Here is a 23,206-nt window from a genome sequence, read left to right as displayed (position 1 = left end):
TACATATAATATTATATAATTTTTTAAACGAGACTTTTACAATATACGTTTCTCCCATATACCAAAGACATTATAGTTTCATTTAATACACACTTACACACATATATTTATATACATGTTACTTGTCAACGTTAGTATTTAGCAAATGGCCAATAGTTTTACGTTTTGAGAAGAAAATAATAAAGAAGAATAGTTACATTATCAACACGACGTAGTTGTGGACTACTACTTAGTTCGTACGGCGCCCGTTGGCGCTACGAGCAACCCCCCTGCTTGCCCTCCGATCCCCGCGCCTACTCCGCGAATTTTTGACGCCGTGTGTACGAATAGTACATAATGTACGTAATGTACGTTGACTTGACTACGCCCGAGAAGTGCTACAAGATAAAGCAGTCACAAAACATGAATGTTTCAAATTAAAAAATGCTATATAGTAAGAATTCTTTTTGTTTTTGTATGTCAGAGAGTTGCCTCGATGTGAAAAAGCAACTATGCACTTTCACGAAAAAAAAAAGAAAAAAATTAACTTTATGGCTTTATGGCTATCTTGCTCTTCATACGAAAAGGTATAATAGATTTTCGAGAAAATATACATAATGTATACATATGGATACGTATATATATATTTATCTATAATTTTATTAACTATTTCAAGAAGATTGATTTCAAAAGTTATCACAAAATGCACACTTAAAATCAAGCACTCAACTTTGTCTCTTTGTCATAGATACTTAAAATGTATCATCTAATAATTGTTACATGATTAGATCTAATGTCATCTTAGAAATATTATTCTGTTCTTTGAGCTAAATTTCTACATTGGGCGTAGACGGTTCTTCCGCTTTAGATTCCAACGAAAAAGGTGGTATCCTACAATCAAATGCATAACCATCTTCTCTTTCCATCCTGAACGTTCCCCTAATAAAATATACAAAATCGTTATATAAATAATTAAATGAATTGATGACTTTCAATAAGAAGCATAATCTTACTTACCACATGTGACCACTAGGAGCTTGCAGACTCACGTGACTGCTATATTGAAAAGCAGGTAAAGCTTTTGACAGTACAGGTTCTTGACCTACCACACCTCTTCCTCTTACAGTTTCCAATGTACCTGACAGACTGAATATTCTCCAATGTCTTTCGCGCAATTGCACACTTAATTCACCCAAGTTTTCTAGTCTGATACAATAGCGCCACTACATACACTAAATAATATTAGTATAATGAAGTCTAATATGGATCTTACACAGTCAAAAAATATATATTTGTTAATACAGACAGTATTATTGACCATGTAAGATCGATATATAACTATCTTCTATTAACTCACCCAATATACAGAAGTAGTTTGGCTTTCCCTGCAACCCATGTAAAATGGTATAACAGTAACGCGAATATTTTCAGTCGTTTCTTTATGTACATCCGACAGTTCGAGCCACGGATGATTTTTTTTCTGCCATGCTCGAAGAGTCTCTTGTGCAACAAAACAAGGTTCTTTATCTGGGTGATAGGTCAAAAATTTATCGAACAGTTCATGTTGCAATGCCGCTTTCTCATTTGTACTATATGGCAATACATCTTCATGGGCAACATAATCTAATCCTGGGATAGCGTATAAGCTACGACTACTTTCATGATTGCCCAGAAAAGTCACTGCTTCTGTTTGGGCACGCTATGTAAAAATGATTGCGTGGAAACAAGTAAATAACGATCTATATAAATAACAAAAATTTTTATACTAAAATAATTTACTTACTATATAAGGACAATCTCGTTGATCAATCAATACTTGATAAAATGTATGTGTTATGCCTTTTACTTCTTTCTCACCAGCACTGTTAAAATTGCTGCTTTTTCTGTGCAATATAAGCAAGTTATTTATATAACAACTACACAATGCACTTGTCTATATAACAAATTTAAATATATCTTTACAGAACTAAAAAGCCACTCATACATACTCATTTTTTTTATTAGATATATCTCTGTCATAAACCTTTGCTAGCCATGGGAATAGAATTACACCTCTGTAGCCAAAAACTCTGTGCAAAATTAACTGGCCTGTTTCATACTTTCCTTGCAGCTTTGGTGTTTCCAATTTACCAACTTCTGCTAATCTATAAAATAATTGTATACAGTATCACATACTTTAGATTACTTAGATTTTGAGAGGTCATGCATATTTTAATAAAAAGAATGCAGACAGAAAAAATTGACAAATGAGAATCTTCTTTACAACTAAATTTTCTCTATGTTTTTAATTGCAAATAATGTTCGATATACAAAATCTGATCTTTGTTACCCGGTACCTGATGTATCGCGCGTGTTGCAAACGTGTTGCAGACACTTTCAGGAGAGATCGTTTCAAATTATAGCCGACGAGGTTCCGCATAAGTTCCATAGTGGCACAAAAATTGTTATTTGATGTTTGACGTATTCGGAAGAATTTATGTCGTTGAATGGCACAATGTAAACGACTGTCGCAGCCGTGTTGACATCTCGACTGATTTTAAGCGACCATTTCAGTCGCAATAGTCACTGGAGGTTATGTTTATTTTACTGACCTTGAATGACAAGCGCGCAAATGGCGATCATATAACTTTCAGTTACACACACTCCTGTTTTTAGTTTAGCGCGCTAGTGTCGCTCGTTATCGACATCGTGTCAAAAAATCGAATTCAAGAGGATACCGCGGTATCCCGCGGAAATAAATTACAAGATAAGAAATAACAAACCGCGGTAAAAACACTGTGCGATTAAATCATTCGTTTGTTCTCAATGTTTTAAAATCTTCAATTTCTCGCGAAAGAAAGTGGAAGTACATGCCACGCTGTAATAAAGCATTTATACTCTGAACAAATTCTGCTGAAACAAATTGCCAAATTAAAATGATTAAAAACGCAAAACGATGCACTCAGGAAGATAAAGTCTTTGGATTGTGCGAAATTTTTTCTAAATGATTTCATCGCCCATTTCGAGACAATCTCGCTACACAATAAAACATTGATTTTTGCATTTATTTATTCCAGGCGAATCTTCGCATTTTCTCACATTAATAATATAAATTGTTTACACAAAACGTCACACAAAAGCAAAGAGAATGTTAAAATCATTATCTTCGTTGCGAGGTTTTTTCGCGCAATTTTCTTGTGTCTCTCATTTTTCTGCATTCAACATCGTCTTACTTTTACACCATCAAATCGTATCTAGATAGAGCTTATACAACTTTCTGTGTGAAGCCGCACCGATATATATATATATATATATATATACATATATATATATATGTATAATAAATATATATATATATCAACATTTAGTTCGAATGAGGCCTCAATATTGCAGGCAGAATTGAAAAATAACAAACATTTGTTAATTCTACTTCTCAATTCGCAACAAGCATTTTTATGTCAAATCCGCTTAATACATGAAAGAAATGTGTAAAAAAAAAGGAATGCTAAACCGCGTGTGATGTTACAAACATACTTAAACTACATTATTTTACACATACGTAACGTGATACTCTCGTATAAATTAAAGATAAATTTTAAACAACTAATTAAAGCAAACAAGAAAAAGTATGCACCATTTTAATTTATTACTAAAAGAAGAACATGTCAAATTTTAGTATTACCTTGTGTATGTGTACATATATGTTTATATATTCATTTACGTTTTTCATCAAGAATAGATATATAATCTTTTAAATATTAATAAAAAGAATTGATCCCTACATTCTCTCTTCGTTTATAATTAGTTTCAACGGTAACTGAAATCTTTCTCTTTCTCTTTCTTTTTATTTTCGAAATTTGCACTTGAATGTGCATATCCTATCATGCAAAGATTTAAAAAGTGATTGAAAAATCTGACTGCTCATAATTCAGTTATTTTTCATTGATTAAATTCCTTAAAGCAAAAATTTGCACATATTACAACAAACGTATAATCCTCCCAAGATGGATGTGAACTAATTATATTCGCTGTTCAGTCATTTCAAAAGCAACTTATTGTTGAAACATACGAGGAAGATTGATTCTACGAACATGTATAATAATCTCTATTATTATACGTGTTTTCTAGACGAATTATCTTCCGTCACGTATATCTGTGCTCCTTATTCTGTAACTTATAAACGACATTTCAGCAATATCTTTAATCATCGTTGCGCTGCTATTTGTAATACATAATTTTATCTGTGCAGATTTGCAACACATGCACGTCATGCCTGTAACGCATGCGTTGAAAGTTACAGAATAGGCTCGCTGCTTCACAACAAAATGCACGTAATATATAAATAGTATGTAGTAAGTTGCAGTAAATATACAAAAAAGCAGGTTTATTAATCGATTTCGATCGAGACCGTTGCCGCGTCAAAAAACTAGTAGCGTTATTGGAGTTATTTCTCACATTTGCGAAACGTTTCTACATCGTGTCGTAAATTTATAACATTTGTATTATTGTAGATCGACGCTATTTAAAAAAAATATCGTGAACATGTTCCATATTCAGATTTTTTTCTTTCTTTCTTTCTTTTTTTTTTTTTTTTGGTTTTTAAGTAGACTGCTTATCAAAGGGAGGATACAGGCTACAAGATAATCTGCCAGCTACACTTAGTACAAATTATATATGCATTAATAGTGGTATTGATCAATTAATATATCTATATACAAACAAATAAGACCTAACAAGAGCAAGAGTCCTTTGCTCCTTGCTGTTCATTAGTCACTCCAAGACTTGTGCGACCTGGTTGACTGGGATTATGTTGCACACCAGATTCTGCCGCATTTAGGTCCAATCTACAAAAGAAGTTAATTAATTTATAAATACACAAGTTAATTAATTTATAAATTATTATCAATTATTTACATAAATATTAATTTCGTCTTGGTAAAATTCGCCTTTTTTAACTCAACAAAAATTATAGATAAAATATTTTAAATCATTAATTATATTGCTCAACTCACCTTCCGTCTTGTATACTCTGGAATATTTTCTTTGCTGTTTCCAAGAAAGCTTCTTCTACATTATGGCCTCTGATTGAAAAATTAAACCACATATTATATTTATAATTAATTTATAATTACATATGAGAAAAAGTATAGTTTAAATTATTAAATACTAACGTCTTTGCGCTCGCTTCAACGAACATTAAACCATTTTCGTCAGCAAAATGTTTCGCTTCTTCATAAGTAACATCACGTTGTCCTTCGAGATCACTCTTATTACCAATTAAGAATATTACCTGTAACAAGAGAATTGATACATTTCCTTTTTATTACTTGATTGTTTATAAAAAAGCAATTTTCTCTCTTTATTACTCCCAAATATAAAATTACAGAAAGACATTTTGTATGTAATTTAATGTTACATACAGTGCTCGGATTTGTCAAATTTCTCGTGTCTGTCAGCCAGCTACTGAGGTGATTGTAAGTTGAACGTCGTGTAATATCATATACCATTAAAGCTCCAGCCGCACCCCGATAATATGATCTAAGAAAACATGCTTCTATTTGTACAATGTAAGGCATTACTATTCTAAAGTATACCATGTAATTTTACATTTTATAAAAGATTTTTTGTAAAAGATAATTACCTGGTAACTGCTCTAAATCGTTCTTGTCCAGCAGTGTCCCATATTTGCAGTTTTATCTTTTGTCCAGCTACTTCAATAATTCTAGTCCCAAATTCTACACCAATGGTATGTGGACAATCCGCCATAACTAAATTTACAAAAACTTTTTAGAGCTTATTCTTTAAGTTTTTAAATAAATACATGACAAACATATAGTCACAAAATATATAAAATATCTTAAGTCTTTAAATACATTTAAATAAGTTTTACATATTGTTCAATTAAAACCAAATCCTTATAATAGTAATTTTTATAGTATACAATAATTCAAGAATTTCTTTTTACAGAAGTCAGTTTTTTAAACAGAAAAGTTCCAAACTGCAATTATCACTACTGTTAAATATATGTTATCTACTATCTCATGCACATGTACACAACATGTATTGGTATGCATGATCATATAATTACTTGATTACAACATAGTCTTTTCAAAACTGTGTCATGAGAAAATGACTCAAACAATAAATTGTAAAAAAGATTGATTACAACAAAAATTCTCATACATGATTTTATACAAAGTGTGTATAAATATTTTATTACTCACACTTTTTTTCTGTAAATTGATGAAGCAAGCATGACTTGCCTACTCCCATATCTCCTATGATGATATATTTAAAAATATAGGAATAATTATATGGACCTGTCGACATTTTGAACCTGCAAATACAATTTTGGAAAAATAGAATTACATTTCCTAGTATTAATGAATATCATACAGATAGTAAAGGTAATAGGTTTATTTTACTGAGAATCACACAATATTTTTTTATTGTTGCAATTTGATTGTTTCCAAGCTTAATAACAATAAAATATCTGATATGCTAATCATACTTGGAAAAATACACACTCTTTGTTTCATTCAATATGAGATAATAGTTGCATGAGTCATAAGAGTACAACACAGGTGAGAATCTGTTAAAATAAATGTCAATGATCATCTCTCTTTATTGTTATCACAACATACACTTCCATTAAATCAAATTACAAACTTAAAACAAATTAAACACTTGAAAATTATATAGTTTTATTATTTTAAATAGAGTAATTAAAAAAAAAAAAAAAACAATCAATCTGAGAAGCGAACTATTATATTTCTTTAAAAAGAAAAAAATATGTTGACATTTCCACAATAATGGCACCTTTCATATAATAATCATCAATGAATTATTATGATAAGAACTCTACATTTAGATGCCTGTTAACCAGTTCTCGTACGGAAATGATGTTTACAACATACTATGAATAATTCATGAAGTGTCTGATAGATAATTCTCATCAGTTGTTCGCAAATTCAATGATAACGAAATCATGATATTCAAGAAACAAAAAACAAAAAGACCCGACGCAGATTACGGCTAATCTGACACCGAGAGCAAGACAAGAAACATGTGCATTGTAACAGTGCTTTTTTTCCCGAGCCCTGCAGATGATGGATCATCCGCAGTAGCGTCCAATAAACAATACACCCACACTGCTCACTCCCATAATTACGTTACGTCCAATTAGTACAGTTTCCACGACTGATGACGAACAACCAATTGTACTTGAGCAATTGGTGGGAGGACGAAAAAAAACTTCCACATGCGAAGAACAGACGCGTTGTCCGCGCTGTCGAAACACCGGACTTGGTACCAACGATAACGCGCGCCGTCCACCAGCAGAACGTCTCGGATGTCAACAATGCGGAGAATTATGTACACGTACTCACACGCTCGTAGATCGGCGTCGTGCACAGGAATCTTAAACTGGTCGCTACTGCTACTCGAACTGGAATCGCAGAGAGGCGTTGGCGTTGTCCGCGCGCTCGTTCTCGATCTGTAAGCTCGATTCACTGTGTCATCGAGTTCGCACGAACGTCGATGCAAATCTCGCTTACTCCTCCGATTATCACGCGCAATATGGCAGGCCGTGCTGACGACGATGGCGGCGGGCAAACGTCAAACCACCTGTCACTCGCCAACGTTCGGCTCGACCGCGCGCGCCACTCTCGCTGCAACGCTGCAACTTTGCTACGTCTAGCGTTTCGTGCGTTGGTTGCGTTTGTCGCCGAGATCGAATCCACAAGTTTAGCAAAAAAATATCCTCGGGAAAAAGCGGCCACGCCAAATTTCCATGGACCTCAGTGGCGTGTCAAAAAACAGGTCAAAACAGAAGGGGCAGAACAACGAAAAACGATCATTCATTCATGACGCGATTGAATATGCGCGAAGAGCGATTGGTGCATCACGTAGTGCTAGGCATGATCAATTCTTAATCGATTATCCAAAGAATCGATTTTATTGAATCGTTCGATTCTGGCACGAATCGATTTCTTTTGACACGTATCGATTTTCGATTAGCCAAACGTTCACAACAGTGTTCACAGGTTCAAGGTCCGAAATCATAGGTCCAAAGTCAAAGTCGTTTCTCAACTCTTAGATCTCTCGTCTCCAATCTCAAATTTCAGCTCTCGGATCTCGAATCTCCAACTTCAAATTTCAGTGTAGTTGCTAATCATGATATTCAGTTTTTCATGGCTGAGCAAGAATATAGGACCTTTTTTTTCGATCCACTAAGCCAGTTTTGCATCAAACCAAACCATATAGGGCCTTTTACAATAAGATATTAGTAATAAATCAGAAGTCAGAAGGAAGAAATTGACCAATCACAGACAAATCACAGAAGAATAATCGATTGTGATTAGTTACTTTCTTGCATCTGACTTCTGATTTATTACTAATATCTTATTGTAGAAAGTCCTTTAAGTACTTTAGAACCATGACCACGAAAAGTTGTAGAAACTCTTGTGGCCGTGGCCGCTCTCAGGCTTTTCTCTGACATTACCATGTACCCGTGGACATGCGCTAGGTTAGGAGTCCGAAAAATGATTACACATTTTTTTATGGGTTTGGCCGCTCTCAGTTTTCTCTCTGCTTTAACGTACTCGTACAACTTGTAAAGGTCTTTCTATGTCTTTAGTCTCACAGAAATAACCAATCATGGTGGTCGATTGGCCATTGATTTGACCAATGCGATCAATCAATTCTACGACTCAACTCTGTGTTTCCTAGAAATGGGCCTTTACGCATTGTGACTCGTCTTTTGTACCTATTCTACATATTTTGTAGTTTATGGACGTATTTGCCCAATACTCCGATACATTTACTGCGTACTTCTCTGTGAAGTGTCCTTGCTTATAAATTAAGATACCGTATTATTGGGGGGACGCGGATTAGAGGCTTGAGAGAGTTATATCCATTAATATATATATATATATATATATGTATGTATATTCGGAGATCAAAGATTAATATACGGAAGGAATAGTGAATAATCAAAGTAGCTTTATTGATATATACGTGCTATCTAAATCGTAGCTGAAACCCGCTAAGTTTCTTGGAATTTTTGACGCAGCCCTTCTCAGGTGTTTAGGTAAGATATTTATGTGTACAAATAGAGTTGAAAGAAGTCATGCAAATGTCAACATACAACAAACACGTGTACATGTCTGACTTACTGTCTTCAAGTTTTACGTCATTCTCCTTTCTGTTCGATTTTTCATCTCAAGTGTAACGCATGCGGTTTGTCTAACTTTATTGTAAGTAGTATTACGAAACTCTAGAAAGTCAAATGGATTTAAAAAAAAAAAAAAAAACAATTTTTATACTTTCTGATTATTTCAGAGAGAATGTTTAAGAATTTTTATAGACTCTTCATAACTGCAATGGTAATATTTAAATTTGATTAGAGGAATCGGAGCAAATGAATTGTGTTTGTAATATGATAAGGAAATTCCACAAAGATGTATAATCATTTCTAAATTGGCATTAGTATTAAAATTTCAAATTCTTATCTCTATGAATCTATATCAGAGTTTACAGCAGTATTTGATATTAAATTATAATTTGTTGAATACGTAATATTGATTGATAAACATGATTGTGATGTTGTTAGTTTTATAAGGAGTGCAAAGATGTTTTTTCATACAACATGACAAGCTATTGAAACTCTCTGGACCTATTAAACAAAAAATATCTGTGACCCAAAAAATGCATTGTCTATTATAGATTGTTTTAGCTATTACAGATGCCATACATTCTAGTACGTGGTAACCTAGCCTCATATGGTCATAAATATCCTTGGAGAGTTTTAGTATCAGGGCTTAAAGGTATGAACTTCTCCCCATACTTGCCCACATAACTTTTGTTTCTTCGAATTCTGCAATAATTAAATAAAAAAAAACAAACAACAAAATAGTTAAAGAATATTTAGCAATTATTTCTTTGTGAAGACTATTCTCATTCTTTTGTTAACAGCAGATGTAATATAATTGATAATTACTGGTTCAAAAAGTAAATAACATTCCAATTAAGGATATTTTGTAGTTGTAAAAAAATTTTAGATACAAATAATGGTAAATTATGTTATAGCTGCTGATATAGAACAGCTGAGTCGCTTCTCCTCTGGAGGATATTGTGACGACTCAACGATAGTATATTTACAACATCCTTGTGTAATATTGACAGCCTTAGAGGTGCTTGGTTACAAAGTCGTTGCATCTTCCAGTACTAGCGTTAAGCAAGATTATAATGAATATATGTGGACTATGAGAAAAGATTTCTCAGAACCCGAACCTGAAACTGTTATAAAAGCTGGTATGGTTGCAAATTAGTGTACCACAACTTTGAAATCATCGTCACTATGTCACATGTTATGTCACTGTCCTAACATTGATGATACATCAATCACGCTAATGCTTCTAAAACAAAAATATCTAGATTAATTTAAAGATTGGAAGAAATTTGATTGAATAATCTTTTATGCACAATGAAAACAAGTTGTTACAAAGTGTGTGTGTTTTGTGTAACGTTAAACATTAATATATTTATAGTTGAAACAAAATGCTAAAATACTTCTTATATAAAGGAGAATAATTTTTTTTAAAGGCACAAGTTTTGAATTACTTTTTAACAATATAACATTACAATTATGCAGACTATAATTTATATGCATTATTGCTGTGTAGATACAATTTTCTATAATATATATGTAAATTGTATGTGCCGTTAGGTGTCGTTGGTACATATGTCGATGTCTGTTGCGACATAAGTAGCAACATCCTATAATTTGTGTTTAGAACGGGCCTTATAAGACGACAGTGTGCGCATATTTGTTTAAACTGAAACATTTTCAATAATTTCAAAAGTTCTATTTTATGTAAAATTGTTATATTTTTGCTATGCTAATTATACAAAAAGTGTGAAATAATTGCGTGATAAATAAATACGACAAATGTGTAGTTTTTTGAGGTTATGCCTTGACTCTCCTCCATTTAAACTTCGAAAAACTTTGTTCGCAAACGTAAATAGCGGAAATGTTAATTTAATATATTACAAAAATAAATTTCTGTGAAAAACTTCAGTATAAACATTTCAGTATAAACAAGGAACTAAAGTTAGGAAAAAAACATTCAAAAATGGTGAAGAAACAGGGCAGAGTAATTTGATTAGTATAGTGTTCGTATGTTAATAAATACGTATTAAAATTTATTCGAATTACGCAAAAATATTTTATGAGAAATTATAAAGCAAATTTTCTTGTCGCACTTCTGTAGACAGATCTTCAGAACGAACGAGCTTGGTTCATCAAAGAAAAGCACACTTCCCACGGAGGCGTGTGCAACGCGCGTCTTTTCTCTCTGCAGTTGGTTATTTGTTGCAGAATAAAATGCTTCAGGAACAGTTGTGCGAGAAACGTGCGATACGAAAAGCAGCTCAGCTAGAGTTGCGTCGTAAGACTCTTGAACTAGAGAGATTGCAACGGGAATATGAGAGAGACAAAATTCAGAACGAAATTCGATGGACACATGAGATTCTTATGATGGATATTTAAGAGAGAAACGCGAGAAACTTTTAGCAAAACAGAATACATCGTGAACGATTGTGATTTTGTATATAATAGAATTGATTACAAATTATATTTACGATATAACGATACGTAAAATATTTTCGTACATATAAAATAATTTAACAATAGAAAATAAATAGTTTTTTTTCGCAAGTTTTTATTTTAGACATATGTAACAACTTGTTTTCTGTATTTGTTTGAACTGCGCTTTTCTAAGTATGTAGTAATTTTTATTCTGATGTGTATGAAATTCCGAGTTAATTTAAAAAATATATATACATAATACATTTGTATTGTATATGAGACAAAATGATAAATATTTTTTTATGTTTAGTGAAACGAAAGAGTTTCTAGCAAAAAAGTATCATAACCATATTTACGTTTTTATAACAAAAAAGTATAGAAATAATTTATATATCTTAATCATATGTGTGTTTGATATATTTATGTGCATTTTGATGCAAAAGAGATATTTCGTATTTTTCGCATTCACTATGAGTTCACTATTTTTATTTCTACACGGAGAAAACACTATGGATATCACTTCAGGAAATATAGTTGCCCCAACAAAATAGTAATGTTATTTTTCGCCCATGCGTACACTATGGTTGTAGAAACCATAGTTCTATGGAAATGACTTGTATGGTTGATCCAACATTAATGAGGATAGTCGTTATGGATACTATAACCATACGGCATTGATAATACAATAATTTTAATACAATGCAGTTTCAAATTCTTGCAGATGTATTATCAAATGCATTATTGATAAAAATAATGAAAAATCTACTTTCTTCTTAATGATTTATAAGAAATTAATATACAAAGAAAAAATATAATATTAGTAAATTTATTTCTCATTAATTATAGTACATATATATATATATATATAAATGTAGTACATATATGTAGTAAAGGTAAGTTTATATAAACTTGATAAGTTTTAAGGTTATAATTATTAATCTTATTATATTAGGTGCTTTCCAGCTACGTACACAGGCGACACTGTGTAACATAATGTCCACTAGTGTAAATGAGACACACTGATACACTCTTTTTCACATTAATAGACACTGTGTTACATAGTGTCGCCTGTGTACGTAGCTGGAAAGCACCTAATATAATAAGATTAATAATTATAACCTTAAAACTTATCAAGTTTATATAAACTTACCTTTAAAGATAGGAATAAATTGTTGAAAGCCAATATTTTTTAAAAATGTCTCCATATTTTTACTAAATCACTTATTTTTACACAATCACACTCCACCGGCTTGCTTATCAATAAGCAAGAAAAGATTTGCTTTACCGCGACAAGCAGCGCACGCATCGCGCGAAGAAATACGCTGCCTGTTCCTGCGTGTTCTAGCGAAACATTCAAAAACATTACTGCGCATGTCACTCAAATGTATCGCGTAAAAAAACCGTATGGATCCCTCAACCGTAGTATTTGTTCTACAAATCATAATAGAGAAGTATCATATTCTTTTGGTTGAGGCAACAATATATGCGAATATACTAATTGAATATTACGTATCATTTAAATATGGCTGTGCGAACTGTATAAATGAGCTTATGTCAACAGCAACTTTTGATGTAATATCTATTTAACTTGAACTCATATCAATTGCTGTTCTAACCATAGATAATGTGATTCTAGCAACCATAACAGTTTTCTCCGTGTAGGTACTTTTGGCTATCTGAAGAGATAAAAACTTAAATCAACGAATATATTAAATATTTGCACTTTCATAATTTCTTATAATCAATCTTTCAAACGTACGTAATGATATGCACGCGCATTTATGTTAGATTTTTTTTTTTTTTTTCTATTTAAAACTTCCGAGTTATTTGTTTTTATTTCAACTTTGAAGTTATTATCAATTTTCATGTTAGACAAGACTTGTTACTCTTATCTTTGCAAAGACGTATGTTTAATAATTTTTTTTTGCACAATTATTAATTTAAAACGACGTTATATTTTTATATTGAAAATTATTCGTTTATTTAACCTGAAATTTTATTTCGCTCAGAATGTTTCTTCACGTGCTTTTTATATGCGCAAGTTAAGTTCGTTAAAATATTTTTGCATTGTTTGAATTAGAATGCAAAATTGCATTACAGTTGCATATATAGAGACTGCTAATCAAGTTGACATATGTGTTTAAATTACAAGCATACACTTCAATATTCACCAATTGTAAGCACTAACTTTGGTGACAACTTTCTCACTCAGAATTTCATGCACCATCAAAAAAACATGTTTTCAATGAAATTTCATTGAAATTCCACAGTCAATTTAATTATTTGCGTAGACATGTGAGCTTTTATATATGTGATAAGTCGACAATAGAAAAAATTTATTATTTCTGTATGTATTTGTATTTGCTTTATATACAAAGTTAATTTGCAAAATTGTTTATCTATAGAGAGAGGGAGAGTTAATACTGTTAAAAGTATTTAACTTTATTTCTTCAAGTGCTTGGTGGTTTGGTAAAACGTGAAAAAATCATTTTTCGTTATCGTACACATACCTGTCTTTCAATTCCTTACACTTTACAAATTTTCTATTGGAAATATGTCAACATACAAGCTTCGGTGTTTCATTCAATCCACAGAGAAATGTGTTATTTATCCTGAAAGTGGCCTATATATATATATTTTTAACTATATTTTATACTTTACGTAATGAGAATTTACGAAAAGAAATTCCATTCTCTGGATACTCTCGCGAAAAAAAATCACGTAACAAAAATAAAAACTTTTACAAATTTCTTGTGTCAAAAGCACTTCGTACATTTTACTTTGTATGTGATTAGAGATTATTTTTTTCCAATTGTTTATTTTTTTTATCGATTATAAATAAATGTTGCAAAGAAATTGTTTGAACGTTTGACTGCTTGAAGTGTGACTTGTAGCACCCACTTTCAAGATAAACGGCTCCAATCACTCACGTCCGTCACGTTTGCTTTTCTTCTAGAAGTAAAGCACAACGAGGTATAACAATACTTTTAGCGCGACAATGGCAAAGACAACCACGCCCGACGCAACGTCCAAAAAGCTTGACGCCGCCGACGAGGACGAGGACACTTTCTATTACATCGGTGTAAAAGCGTCCCCGTTTGCATCTGATTGCTCGGTGTTTGGTCTGCCGCCTACTGAGGGATCGGCTCTACGTAGCCGGTTCCCATTGTCCGCCAGTAGCCCGAATGTCGTGAATGGAATTATGCTCAAAGGTCCCAATCTCTCTCTCACTTTTCTAAATACAGTAGTGACAACTTATAGATGGTTCTGTGATCGCTTACGAGTCAGTAAATTAGGATAATTTTTTACCATTGCTTTCATTGTTCAGTTATCAACATATTGTTTTTTTTACAAAAAACAATATAAACTATTCTACCTATTCATTCGATCGCTTCGAATTGTAAGTTTTTGTCAAAACTCGTCGAGAACTGCCCAGAACGCTAATCAGAACTACTTGAAATTCAAACAGTTGTTGTCGTTCAAGACTTAGAAAATTTTCGGTCGTGATTCGAATGTTGAGTTTCTTGCGAACCGTTTCTTGCAATCCAATCGCTTTGAATTTATAAAAGGTTTAGTTAGAATTTGTCGTAAACTATTCTCTTTAGCACACTGTGTCATTCTCACTTTCTGCTGATACACACGTTATCTCCTTGTCGTTTTCTGCGCGGTCAAAAATACCAATTTCACTGACCGCTTATGAATCAGTAATTATATGAATTATTGATCTATAAGTGGTCACTACTGTATCACTGAGAAAATCAACGATATAAGATGTATATTTTGCAGTATAGTGACTTGGTTGTTAAACAAAATCAGTTTTTATCAAAGTAATAAAATGTCTTTACGTTCTAAAAAACTTACGTTGCAAAAATTGATTTCAGGATCGCCATTCTCCGTCATAAACGCTTTAGCAGAGCTTGGATATCGAGTTATTTGTAGTACCGGAGAGGCGGAGATACTTTGGACATTGCAGCGGGAAAATTAATATTACAAAACAGACCTGATATTTCACAAGTGTACTATTTAAACACTTATAAATTATGAATACAATGTTTCTTGTGCAATCAAGCTTTAATGCACTTAGCTTAATGATGACTCGATAAGAAATTCAGACTCTGTTATCTTTTTTTCATTAACTTTTTTATATCACAAATTTTGAATGTTTCTAAAATTATGTCTGACAGAGTGTTGTCTTTATGAAATTTTACAGTGATTAAAAAAATATGCATGTATCAATTCGTGGACCAATTTAAAAAAAAAAGCTTTATTTCGAAGTTACTCAATTGTTTCACATATATACCTCGCGAGATCAAATGATACGTATATATATGAAAAAATACACTTTTAGTTAGAATAGACGTTTAAAAAATAGTATTTTATCTTCTCTGAAGTTAGTCATTGTTGTGAGCAATTGTACTTGAGGCTTTTCGTATTTTAGCGGACGTGAGACGTAACATTTCGTGCACTGCAGTAGTTGTTCCTTTTTGATGAATTTGAAAATGACGCAGTGAAATTTTATAATCATAAGACTGCCAGAGATATAGTTTCGGAGATTGAACCGCATAAAAAACTTTCTGCACTTGTGTAATTGCGGATGATACGCGGGAAAATTCGTCACAAAATTATGTACGTTGACACATAATTATTTTATGCAATATTTAGAAATATTATAGAATATGAATTGTACAACAATTTTTTGTGATATCTTTACCTCGCTACGTGAAAAATGAACTTTGTTTTAGCACTGTGAGTTTCGTGAAGGTCTCTTGTTCCAGATTGACACAAAAATAAATCCCAGGCGTTTCAAACTGATTTATTCAGCTTGAGCTATCTGTGTATATTTTTGCGAGAGACACAATTTTATATTTGTAACATGGAAATTTTATATAATATCTTTATGCAAAGTGTTATGTAACACCCATGTAGTGTCCTTTTTAATCATGTAGTTTTTGTTAGATTATATTGTACAGAGGAATTATTACGTTTGAAAATATCCGGTCCTCCGGATCGAGATAGATCAAAGTCCAGAGAGTTTGAAAGAGTCATTTAATGTGCTGCTTACGGCGTTTAACTCTTACTTGTCTCAACATGTTTGTCAATCTTATTGCAAACATCAATTTCTAGATCTTTAATCTAAGAAGTGAAACTACATTATGAAAAGAAAAATCATTATTTTACTAGTAGTTTAATGTACGCGTGTTAGAACAATTTAATTAAAAAAGGATGATTAAAAAAATTAAAGTATTTATACAGTAGTTTTCGCGCAGTTACCATCATGAAAACAAAAAAAGAAAAACGTATTGTAAGAGTAAGTGAGACAAAAAAGTTTCTCTTATTCTATGGCGAAAACTACGGCGGCATTAGATCAAAGAACCATAAAGTTTCGTGTAGACTAAACAACGTTACCAAACATCATAATACGGTAGGGATAAACACGGTGACAACAACACGCGTGAACATGATTATTGACAAATTGATCACTATCGTATTAAGCGAGGCAATGATAAAGAGTACTTAGTGTTGTAGTTTGATAGTCTGAACATTGGTACAATTTAATCATAATTTATAATGCTCGCGCTAATTCTGTGTGGCAAGAATTTTATATTTATATAAAGTCAATACATATATAATTACATGAAAAACAAATTATACATTATTTTATAATAGTCGTTGCATATTATAGCTAAATGTACACAATGGTTTATAATATATACTAAATAAATATTGATAAAAAGTGCATTTTTTGTATCTTACAATTGTTACAAGAGTATCTCTTTGCAGATGAAATAATCTTTGTTTGTTTGTTTGTTTGTTTTTTTTTTTTAACTATAAATGTAATTCAAAAGACGTTATATGGAGTCTTAACGATTATTTTCAGATATAGTAAATAATGGCGAAATCTTCTCCCTCTGAATATTGTGATAAATGCGCAGTGGAGAATTCCATGTCGAGCGTTTTCCAGACTTTAGACGAAATGGACTTTGAACGCGGAATTTGGGGAGCAGGTAAATAAAACCAAAAAAAAATGGGTTGTTACTTTATATATATATATGTGTATACTTAATGAAATAATAATATAGAAATACTTTTGCGGAATAAAACAATACCGAGTAAATGATAAGCGGGTAAAAAGTAAATAACACATTAGGTTTTGGGCTCTGCCATTATCCTTTAGCGTTTAGCAAATAGGAAAATTACGGAAATAAATTCTATACAGAATAGTTTGCACAGATTTATACAAATATAAATGCTGATAATTTATATTCTATCTCTGTAATAATCATATCGAAGAATTGACATACAGCAGACACGAACGTGAATTCTTTGAAATGACTAGTTTTACACTGAGCGTGTTTGCGCAAGTTTGATTGAAAACTTGTGGAAAGCGTGTTGAACGATATAAAATTCCAAAAAATGTATAAGTTGACATGCGGCTCTTCGTGCGTTTTCCAGCAAAGGACGGCGACTTGGATCGTGTGAAGATGTTGTTGGATAAGGGCGTTTCCCCCGATGCGATAGACTCTTCCGGCTACAGACCGATACATTATGCCGCGCGCAATGGACATTTTCATGTGTGTAAAGAACTGCTAAATCACGGCGCAAACGTGAACGCGATCACTCGCTGTATGGGCGCGACACCTCTGCACCGTGCTGTTGCGCAGGGTCACCTTGAAATTGTTAAAATGTTGCTGCAACACGGCGCGGATCCCTGTATCAAAGATGCGGATGGCAAAACTGCTCTAGACCGAGTGACCGCAATTCCGATCAATCTAGTCATGACCAGTATCGCCGCACTCCTAATAGACTATCACGAGCAAGGAAAGTGTTTACCTAAGGAGTTACAACAAGCAGAGGAGGAAATTCATCGTTATTTGGGACAAGAAGCTCTAGCAGATTTTAGGGAAGAACTGTTATCATCTATGAGGGAGAATAATAATCAAGAAAATACTGAAAGTGAAAAACAAAATGTAAGCAAGAACACTGAAAGTAAAGAAACAAAGAGTTAAGTACTGAATATGAAAATAGAAAGGTGATAACTACGGAAAGATAGTAGTTTTTTGTTTCTCACATAAACGCAGTAAAAAAAAACTACTTAGTAAATTTATATTAACACATTTTTAGAATGTCTTATTATCTCTGAGACAATTTAAAAGTATATCAACACTCAGAAAATATCAAGATTCAGAACTTTGAACACATTTTTAGAAAATCTTGCCTATTGCAATAAGTTGATTAAAAATTATCTATAGTTTTTTTTTCTCTCGAGAAAGATGACTATACAGTTGTTTTTAATCTATCATTTTTATATTTAAATGGTTTATATCAAAATAAAAAAATTTTTAATTGAGCGGACATTCTAATCTTGTTACAATTTTCAATTTTCTTATATATGAATAAAATTGCATGACAAAAAGATTCTTCGGAATAACATTCATAATCATTTTTCGTGAAATAAAATTATGTCCCTTTGTCTTTCACGACCGAAGCTTAAAGACAATGGCGGGGAGAATAGATTTTACTGTATCACAGTGATAAGAAAGAATCATGATTACGACGGAAGAAATAACAATAATCAAAATTGAACCCAATTTAAATTTTCTTCGCGGTTACCGTATAGAGTAATAATGGTAGTAGTAATAATAAGGATGAGTGTGGGGGACTACAATAATTCCTGATATAATACTTTATAGAGAACTTCAACACGTATTTGTATTACTTTTCTAAGAGATCACACAAGTTTACTTCTCTAATAACATCATATTTACTTCCTACTACTGCGAGTAAATGACAAAAGATGACAGTTTTACACTTGACCCTTGTTTGTTGACACTACCGAAACAAGCTGTTTACAAGTAAACAGCTCGTTTCGGTCATTTCTTCAATTTTCTTTCCCTTGTCGCTTGTCACGAGAAAATTTATGATCTGTCTTCAAAAAAGAGCTACCTGATCCTTTTCTAGTTTGAGACACTTTGGTCCTAAACTCTTATATCCTTAAGAAAAAGTATAAATTTCAGTGTTTTTAAAGATCTCGCGTTATTGCTGCTGGTCACGCGCGTAAAAAACGTTAAAAAAACAAATTTAGAAAAACTTCGAGTAAATATTTTTCAAACTCTATTACCCTAGTAATATAGCTAATAAATTGATGACCAATGAAGCGATAATCAACGATCAAAATTTGTAAAAGTTAACAAAATTCTCATGATTTTTTATTTTTTTTAATTCAATAATGTTCTTCCAACAAAAAACAAACATTTGATTGACAAAACATTTTTGCTGCCGAAATACATGTGTACATCCCCTATCGCGCTGTTCCGTCTATCCCGGTCTATCCGCGCGCGACGGATGGACGTGCGACCGTAGGGTCGTGCACTTGATATTGAATCGGTCGCGCTCGCGGCGCTTCGGATGTAATCGGTCGTTTTCGTCGATGTTGAGTTTGCGGTACGCAGATCGCATGGCGTACAGCCGCCGGAGCCCCAATACATTACGATAAGCAGTGCTGCCACCTATATCGCGGCAGCAAACACCCCGTTCGCGCAACTCGTTGCAACGGAGAATCGTTTAGTCGTTTCTCGTGAGTGGTATCAACCGCGGGTTAATCTTGTGCGTGCGGCAACGTGCGGTTCCGTTGCGTCGTCGTTCGTCGTGTTTACAGCCGACATTTTTGTTCACCGCACAACGAAAACGGGATTGCGGGACAATCCGAGCCGCCGTAATCGTCCGAAGAAGTTGTCCGCGTATCGCGAGCCGCTCCACTCTACGACCGTGTTCTCTCTTTCGCGCGGCGGCCACCGCGGTTCGTCCACGCCCGATTCGCTTCGATTCGCCGAACCGTTTGTTTGTAGCTGCGCAAACCGCTTCTCTCGTCGCACCGATTGCCGATCGCGCGGCTGACAATCCAGCGAGAGAGGAGGCGATGTAACGTCGTCGCGCTGTGACGTCACGCACGTCGGGTCGCGCTAATCGAGGAGAGTGTGCACACACGCGCGCGCGACACTCAAACACGGATCTGAGCGGACGGCGCGCGAGCGCGCGCGCGCTCTCTGTCCGTCGTCGTCTTGTCGCGTTCGTTCCTCGGTAAGTTTCTATTTTCCTCTTTATTCCTCTTTGCATCGTGTTGCTCATGTGTGATATACACGCGTGCGCGCACACACGCACACACACACACACATACCTCGCCGCATCGTACGTACACAATACCCGAATAAGTAAAAGAGAGACAGCGCACGCGGTGTGTTCGCCGCGTGTGCAGCAGTGAGAATTAAAGCGAGAGACGCGGAAGAAGGATAGAAACACACACACCGCCGGTAAGATTGTGAGGAATAGTATAGAAAAGGAGTGAGAACGCGATAATATATATATATATATATATAGGGAAGAAAGGGAAAAACGCGAGAAAGAGCGGAGGATAAGAGCGAAAAAGAGGACGCACACAAGGTGCTCCCCGTACACATATATGCGCTCTCGCCGCGAGCGCGGAATCGTCGGGGGAAAGGACGTGGTGGTGGTGGTGGTGGTGGCAGAGGAGAGGGACGGGGAGGCGCGCGCGCGCGACGGAACATTTCGCCGCCGCGACTTGCGTGTACTGTCCAGCAGCAGCAGCGTTCATCGTGAGGAGGAGGTTCGGCGCCGCTACGGCAGCAGCCGAGGATGAGAAGAGCGGCGAGGCTGCCGGCCGCGAGACACTCCGCGACTAGATAGACCCTTCTGGAAGGTTCGCGCGCGCGACGCCGACGCCTCGTCTGTGATCGTCGTCGTCGTCGTTGTCATCGTCGTCGTCGTCGTTATTGTTGTTATCGTCGCGTCGCGCACACGACGACACACGTTTTCGACACACGTGCGAATCGAAATACAACAAGAGACAAGACATACGAGAGACCGCATCCCTGTGGCGCCCCTCTGTGTTTTTCTGCGAAAAGATCTAGAGGATAGAAAGAGAGAAAGGGTTAGGTGAAGAAGAAGGAGAAAGAAGAGTGGAGTGGAGGAACTGAGTGAGGCGGAGAAGAGGAGAGTGGAGCAAGCAGACACATCGCTGCGTTTCTCGGATATTTCTCTCGCAGCTGGCCGCTCGTGACTGTGTGTATACGCGCGCGCGCGCGCGCTTGTGCTTCGTTTCCGCCGTTCGTTCCCCTCCGAGAGAAGCAACGACGTTTTTTCTTTTTTTTTTTTTTTTTTCCGGAGAGCGTAGCTCTCTCGGAATTATTCTGGCTGAATAGGAAGAAAGAGGAACAGAAACGGACACACGGGCAACCTCGACCTCAAACTGAAACGGCGGTGCTTAAAAACGAAGAATGGAATCGTCGTTGTTTTACGGATAAGTCGGTCGGGACACCCGTCTGTGTGTGTTTCCCTGTGTGCGCCGCGTCGTGTGTTTGCGCGCGTGTGTGTGTTTACGTGCGCGCGGTTGTGTCGCAACGTTATCACCCAGTGCGTTATCCGTCACTGTTGCCCGTTGCCTGTCGTCACCGGAGTGCGCGAATACAAAATCCGCGCTTTATAATGCTCGGCGCAGCGCCGGATCGCGCGCGGCACCGCAAGAAAGCAGCGGCCGGGTTTCTACGTTCCGTTTTTATTCGCTGCTCGTCGGACGGTCCGCTGCTCCGCTGAGAGTCAAGTTCGTCGCGCTCCGTTGTGCGCGCTGCCGCGTCCGTGGCGCGCTCTCGCGCGGCGTTCACCATCGTGCTTTCGATTGTGCGTCGCCGTGCCGCGCCGCAGCGTGGGCTTTCTATCTATCTACCTGCCCGCTCGCGCTCGTTCGCCTGCCTGCCTGCCTGCCTGCCTGCCTACTTGCCTGCGTGTGACACGAGAAAGAGAACAGACTGGCGTATGTGGAAGAGGCCCCTAGGATCCTCATTTAGACAAAAAAAGAGACGACCCGGGAGAAAGAGAGACTCTCCGGAGACGAGGTAAAGTGCGCGTTTTGTGTCTCTTACATGCCTCTTTTTTCAAAGAGTTTCGAGCGCGCGGCTCTCGTTCTTCTTTTCAGCGACGCTTTTCTCGCGCATTTCTATTTTTCTTAGCAAACGGAGAGAGAAAAGTTGACATAAACGTTTTATTCTCGCTATCGGCGTTGCCGACGTGAAAAGTGCAACCGAAAAGAATACAGAGCCAGTGTTGTTTTTTTTTTTTTTTAGTTTTTGGTTTTTTTTGTTGTTTTGAAAGGTTATTGCGATGTATCGAATGTGCGCGAGTAACGACCTTCGATCGTAAAAAAATGTTTTAATAATAAAATCTCGTTTAATGTTGGTTAGCGGACGCCATAGTTTACATATTTAACGCAGCGACAATCGTGTTTGTAAATAAACCTGTATGTTCGGTAATAGGCTAATAATTTTATTTGTCAAAACAATTTTTATGTATGATTTGAATCTGGCACGTATTGTCTTTTCAAAATGGTCGATTTTGCCCGTAAGTGTTAGATAGATTCAAGGATTCCAGTCAAGGATTTATGTACTATTCTTAGCGTTCTCTAACCTTTCATGTGTGAAGCACGGAATCAATTTCTTTCCGAGAAAGATTTCAGGGGAAATCATTTTAATTTGCTGCGTAATTTCGTTAAGTTGCAAAACAAGTGCGTCGCGCTTAAAAACAATATCCCCCCGGTGTGTGTTATTTAAATAACTTCCACGCGTAAAATGTCGTAATATGTTCTCGAAA

The 23,206-nt window shown here is 35.2% G+C and overlaps 3 protein-coding genes across 6 annotated transcripts; 1 reads left to right on the top strand and 2 right to left on the bottom strand.

The window, feature by feature from the left end:
• Positions 1-621: 621 nt before the first annotated feature.
• LOC109851746 (polymerase delta-interacting protein 2) lies at positions 622-2,603 on the bottom strand. Its single transcript, XM_020422124.1, has 6 exons — positions 2,316-2,603; positions 1,968-2,123; positions 1,763-1,862; positions 1,337-1,678; positions 997-1,202; positions 622-918 (listed from the first exon to the last, which is right to left on the bottom strand). The coding sequence occupies exons 1-6, from the start codon at positions 2,405-2,407 to the stop codon at positions 807-809; spliced, it is 1,008 nt and encodes a 335-aa protein (XP_020277713.1). The 5' UTR covers positions 2,408-2,603; the 3' UTR covers positions 622-806.
• Positions 2,604-3,009: 406 nt separating this feature from the next.
• LOC109851747 (ras-related protein Rab-14) lies at positions 3,010-7,842 on the bottom strand. Of its 2 annotated transcripts, none has more exons than XM_020422126.1 (7): positions 7,343-7,842; positions 6,183-6,295; positions 5,600-5,726; positions 5,379-5,496; positions 5,130-5,248; positions 4,971-5,039; positions 3,010-4,802 (listed from the first exon to the last, which is right to left on the bottom strand). In XM_020422126.1, the coding sequence occupies exons 2-7, from the start codon at positions 6,286-6,288 to the stop codon at positions 4,688-4,690; spliced, it is 654 nt and encodes a 217-aa protein (XP_020277715.1). In that variant the 5' UTR covers positions 6,289-6,295; positions 7,343-7,842; the 3' UTR covers positions 3,010-4,687. The 2 variants fall into 2 exon arrangements, with proteins under 2 accessions (XP_020277715.1, XP_020277714.1); XM_020422125.1 differs by having other exon boundaries at positions 7,347-7,841.
• A 920-nt stretch (positions 7,843-8,762) lies between these two features.
• LOC109851745 (ankyrin repeat domain-containing protein 39-like) lies at positions 8,763-18,790 on the top strand. 3 transcript variants are annotated; one of them, XM_020422123.1, is made up of 4 exons: positions 8,763-9,049; positions 9,695-9,785; positions 10,048-10,272; positions 14,505-14,633. In XM_020422123.1, exons 2-4 carry the CDS (start codon positions 9,704-9,706, stop codon positions 14,525-14,527), a joined length of 330 nt encoding a protein of 109 aa, XP_020277712.1. In that variant the 5' UTR covers positions 8,763-9,049; positions 9,695-9,703; the 3' UTR covers positions 14,528-14,633. The 3 variants fall into 3 exon arrangements, with proteins under 3 accessions (XP_020277712.1, XP_020277711.1, XP_020277710.1); XM_020422121.1 differs by lacking the exons at positions 8,763-9,049; positions 9,695-9,785; positions 10,048-10,272; positions 14,505-14,633 and adding exons at positions 14,642-14,760; positions 15,430-16,174; positions 17,427-17,553; positions 18,002-18,790; XM_020422122.1 differs by lacking the exons at positions 9,695-9,785; positions 10,048-10,272; positions 14,505-14,633 and adding exons at positions 17,427-17,553; positions 18,002-18,790.
• The last annotated feature ends 4,416 nt before the right edge of the window (positions 18,791-23,206 follow it).

The sequence above is a fragment of the Pseudomyrmex gracilis genome, unplaced genomic scaffold, assembly GCF_002006095.1.
Source record: "Pseudomyrmex gracilis isolate BER0280 unplaced genomic scaffold, ASM200609v1 scaffold_20, whole genome shotgun sequence".
In the NCBI taxonomy this organism is placed as follows: domain Eukaryota; kingdom Metazoa; phylum Arthropoda; class Insecta; order Hymenoptera; family Formicidae; genus Pseudomyrmex; species Pseudomyrmex gracilis.
The sequence above is the reverse complement of the archived record's forward strand: the minus strand, read 5'-3'. Positions and strand labels throughout refer to the sequence as shown.

Bases quoted from the DNA above. Each gene is read 5' to 3' on its own strand.
- LOC109851746 (XM_020422124.1), bottom strand. From the start codon at position 2,407: ATGGAACTTATGCGGAACCTCGTCGGCTATAATTTGAAACGATCTCTC. The intron at 1,203-1,336 runs GTGAGTTAATAG...TAGTGTATGTAG, and splicing joins AAACTACTTCTGTATATTGG to TGGCGCTATTGTATCAGACT. The intron at 919-996 runs GTAAGTAAGATT...ATATTTTATTAG, and splicing joins GCTCCTAGTGGTCACATGTG to GGGAACGTTCAGGATGGAAA.
- LOC109851747 (XM_020422126.1), bottom strand. From the start codon at position 6,288: ATGTCGACAGGTCCATATAATTATTCCTATATTTTTAAATATATCATC. The intron at 5,497-5,599 runs GTAATTATCTTT...ATGTTTTCTTAG, and splicing joins CGATTTAGAGCAGTTACCAG to ATCATATTATCGGGGTGCGG. The intron at 5,249-5,378 runs GTATGTAACATT...CTCTTGTTACAG, and splicing joins ATTTGACAAATCCGAGCACT to GTAATATTCTTAATTGGTAA.
- LOC109851745 (XM_020422122.1), top strand. From the start codon at position 17,439: ATGGCGAAATCTTCTCCCTCTGAATATTGTGATAAATGCGCAGTGGAG. The intron at 17,554-18,001 runs GTAAATAAAACC...TGCGTTTTCCAG, and splicing joins ACGCGGAATTTGGGGAGCAG to CAAAGGACGGCGACTTGGAT.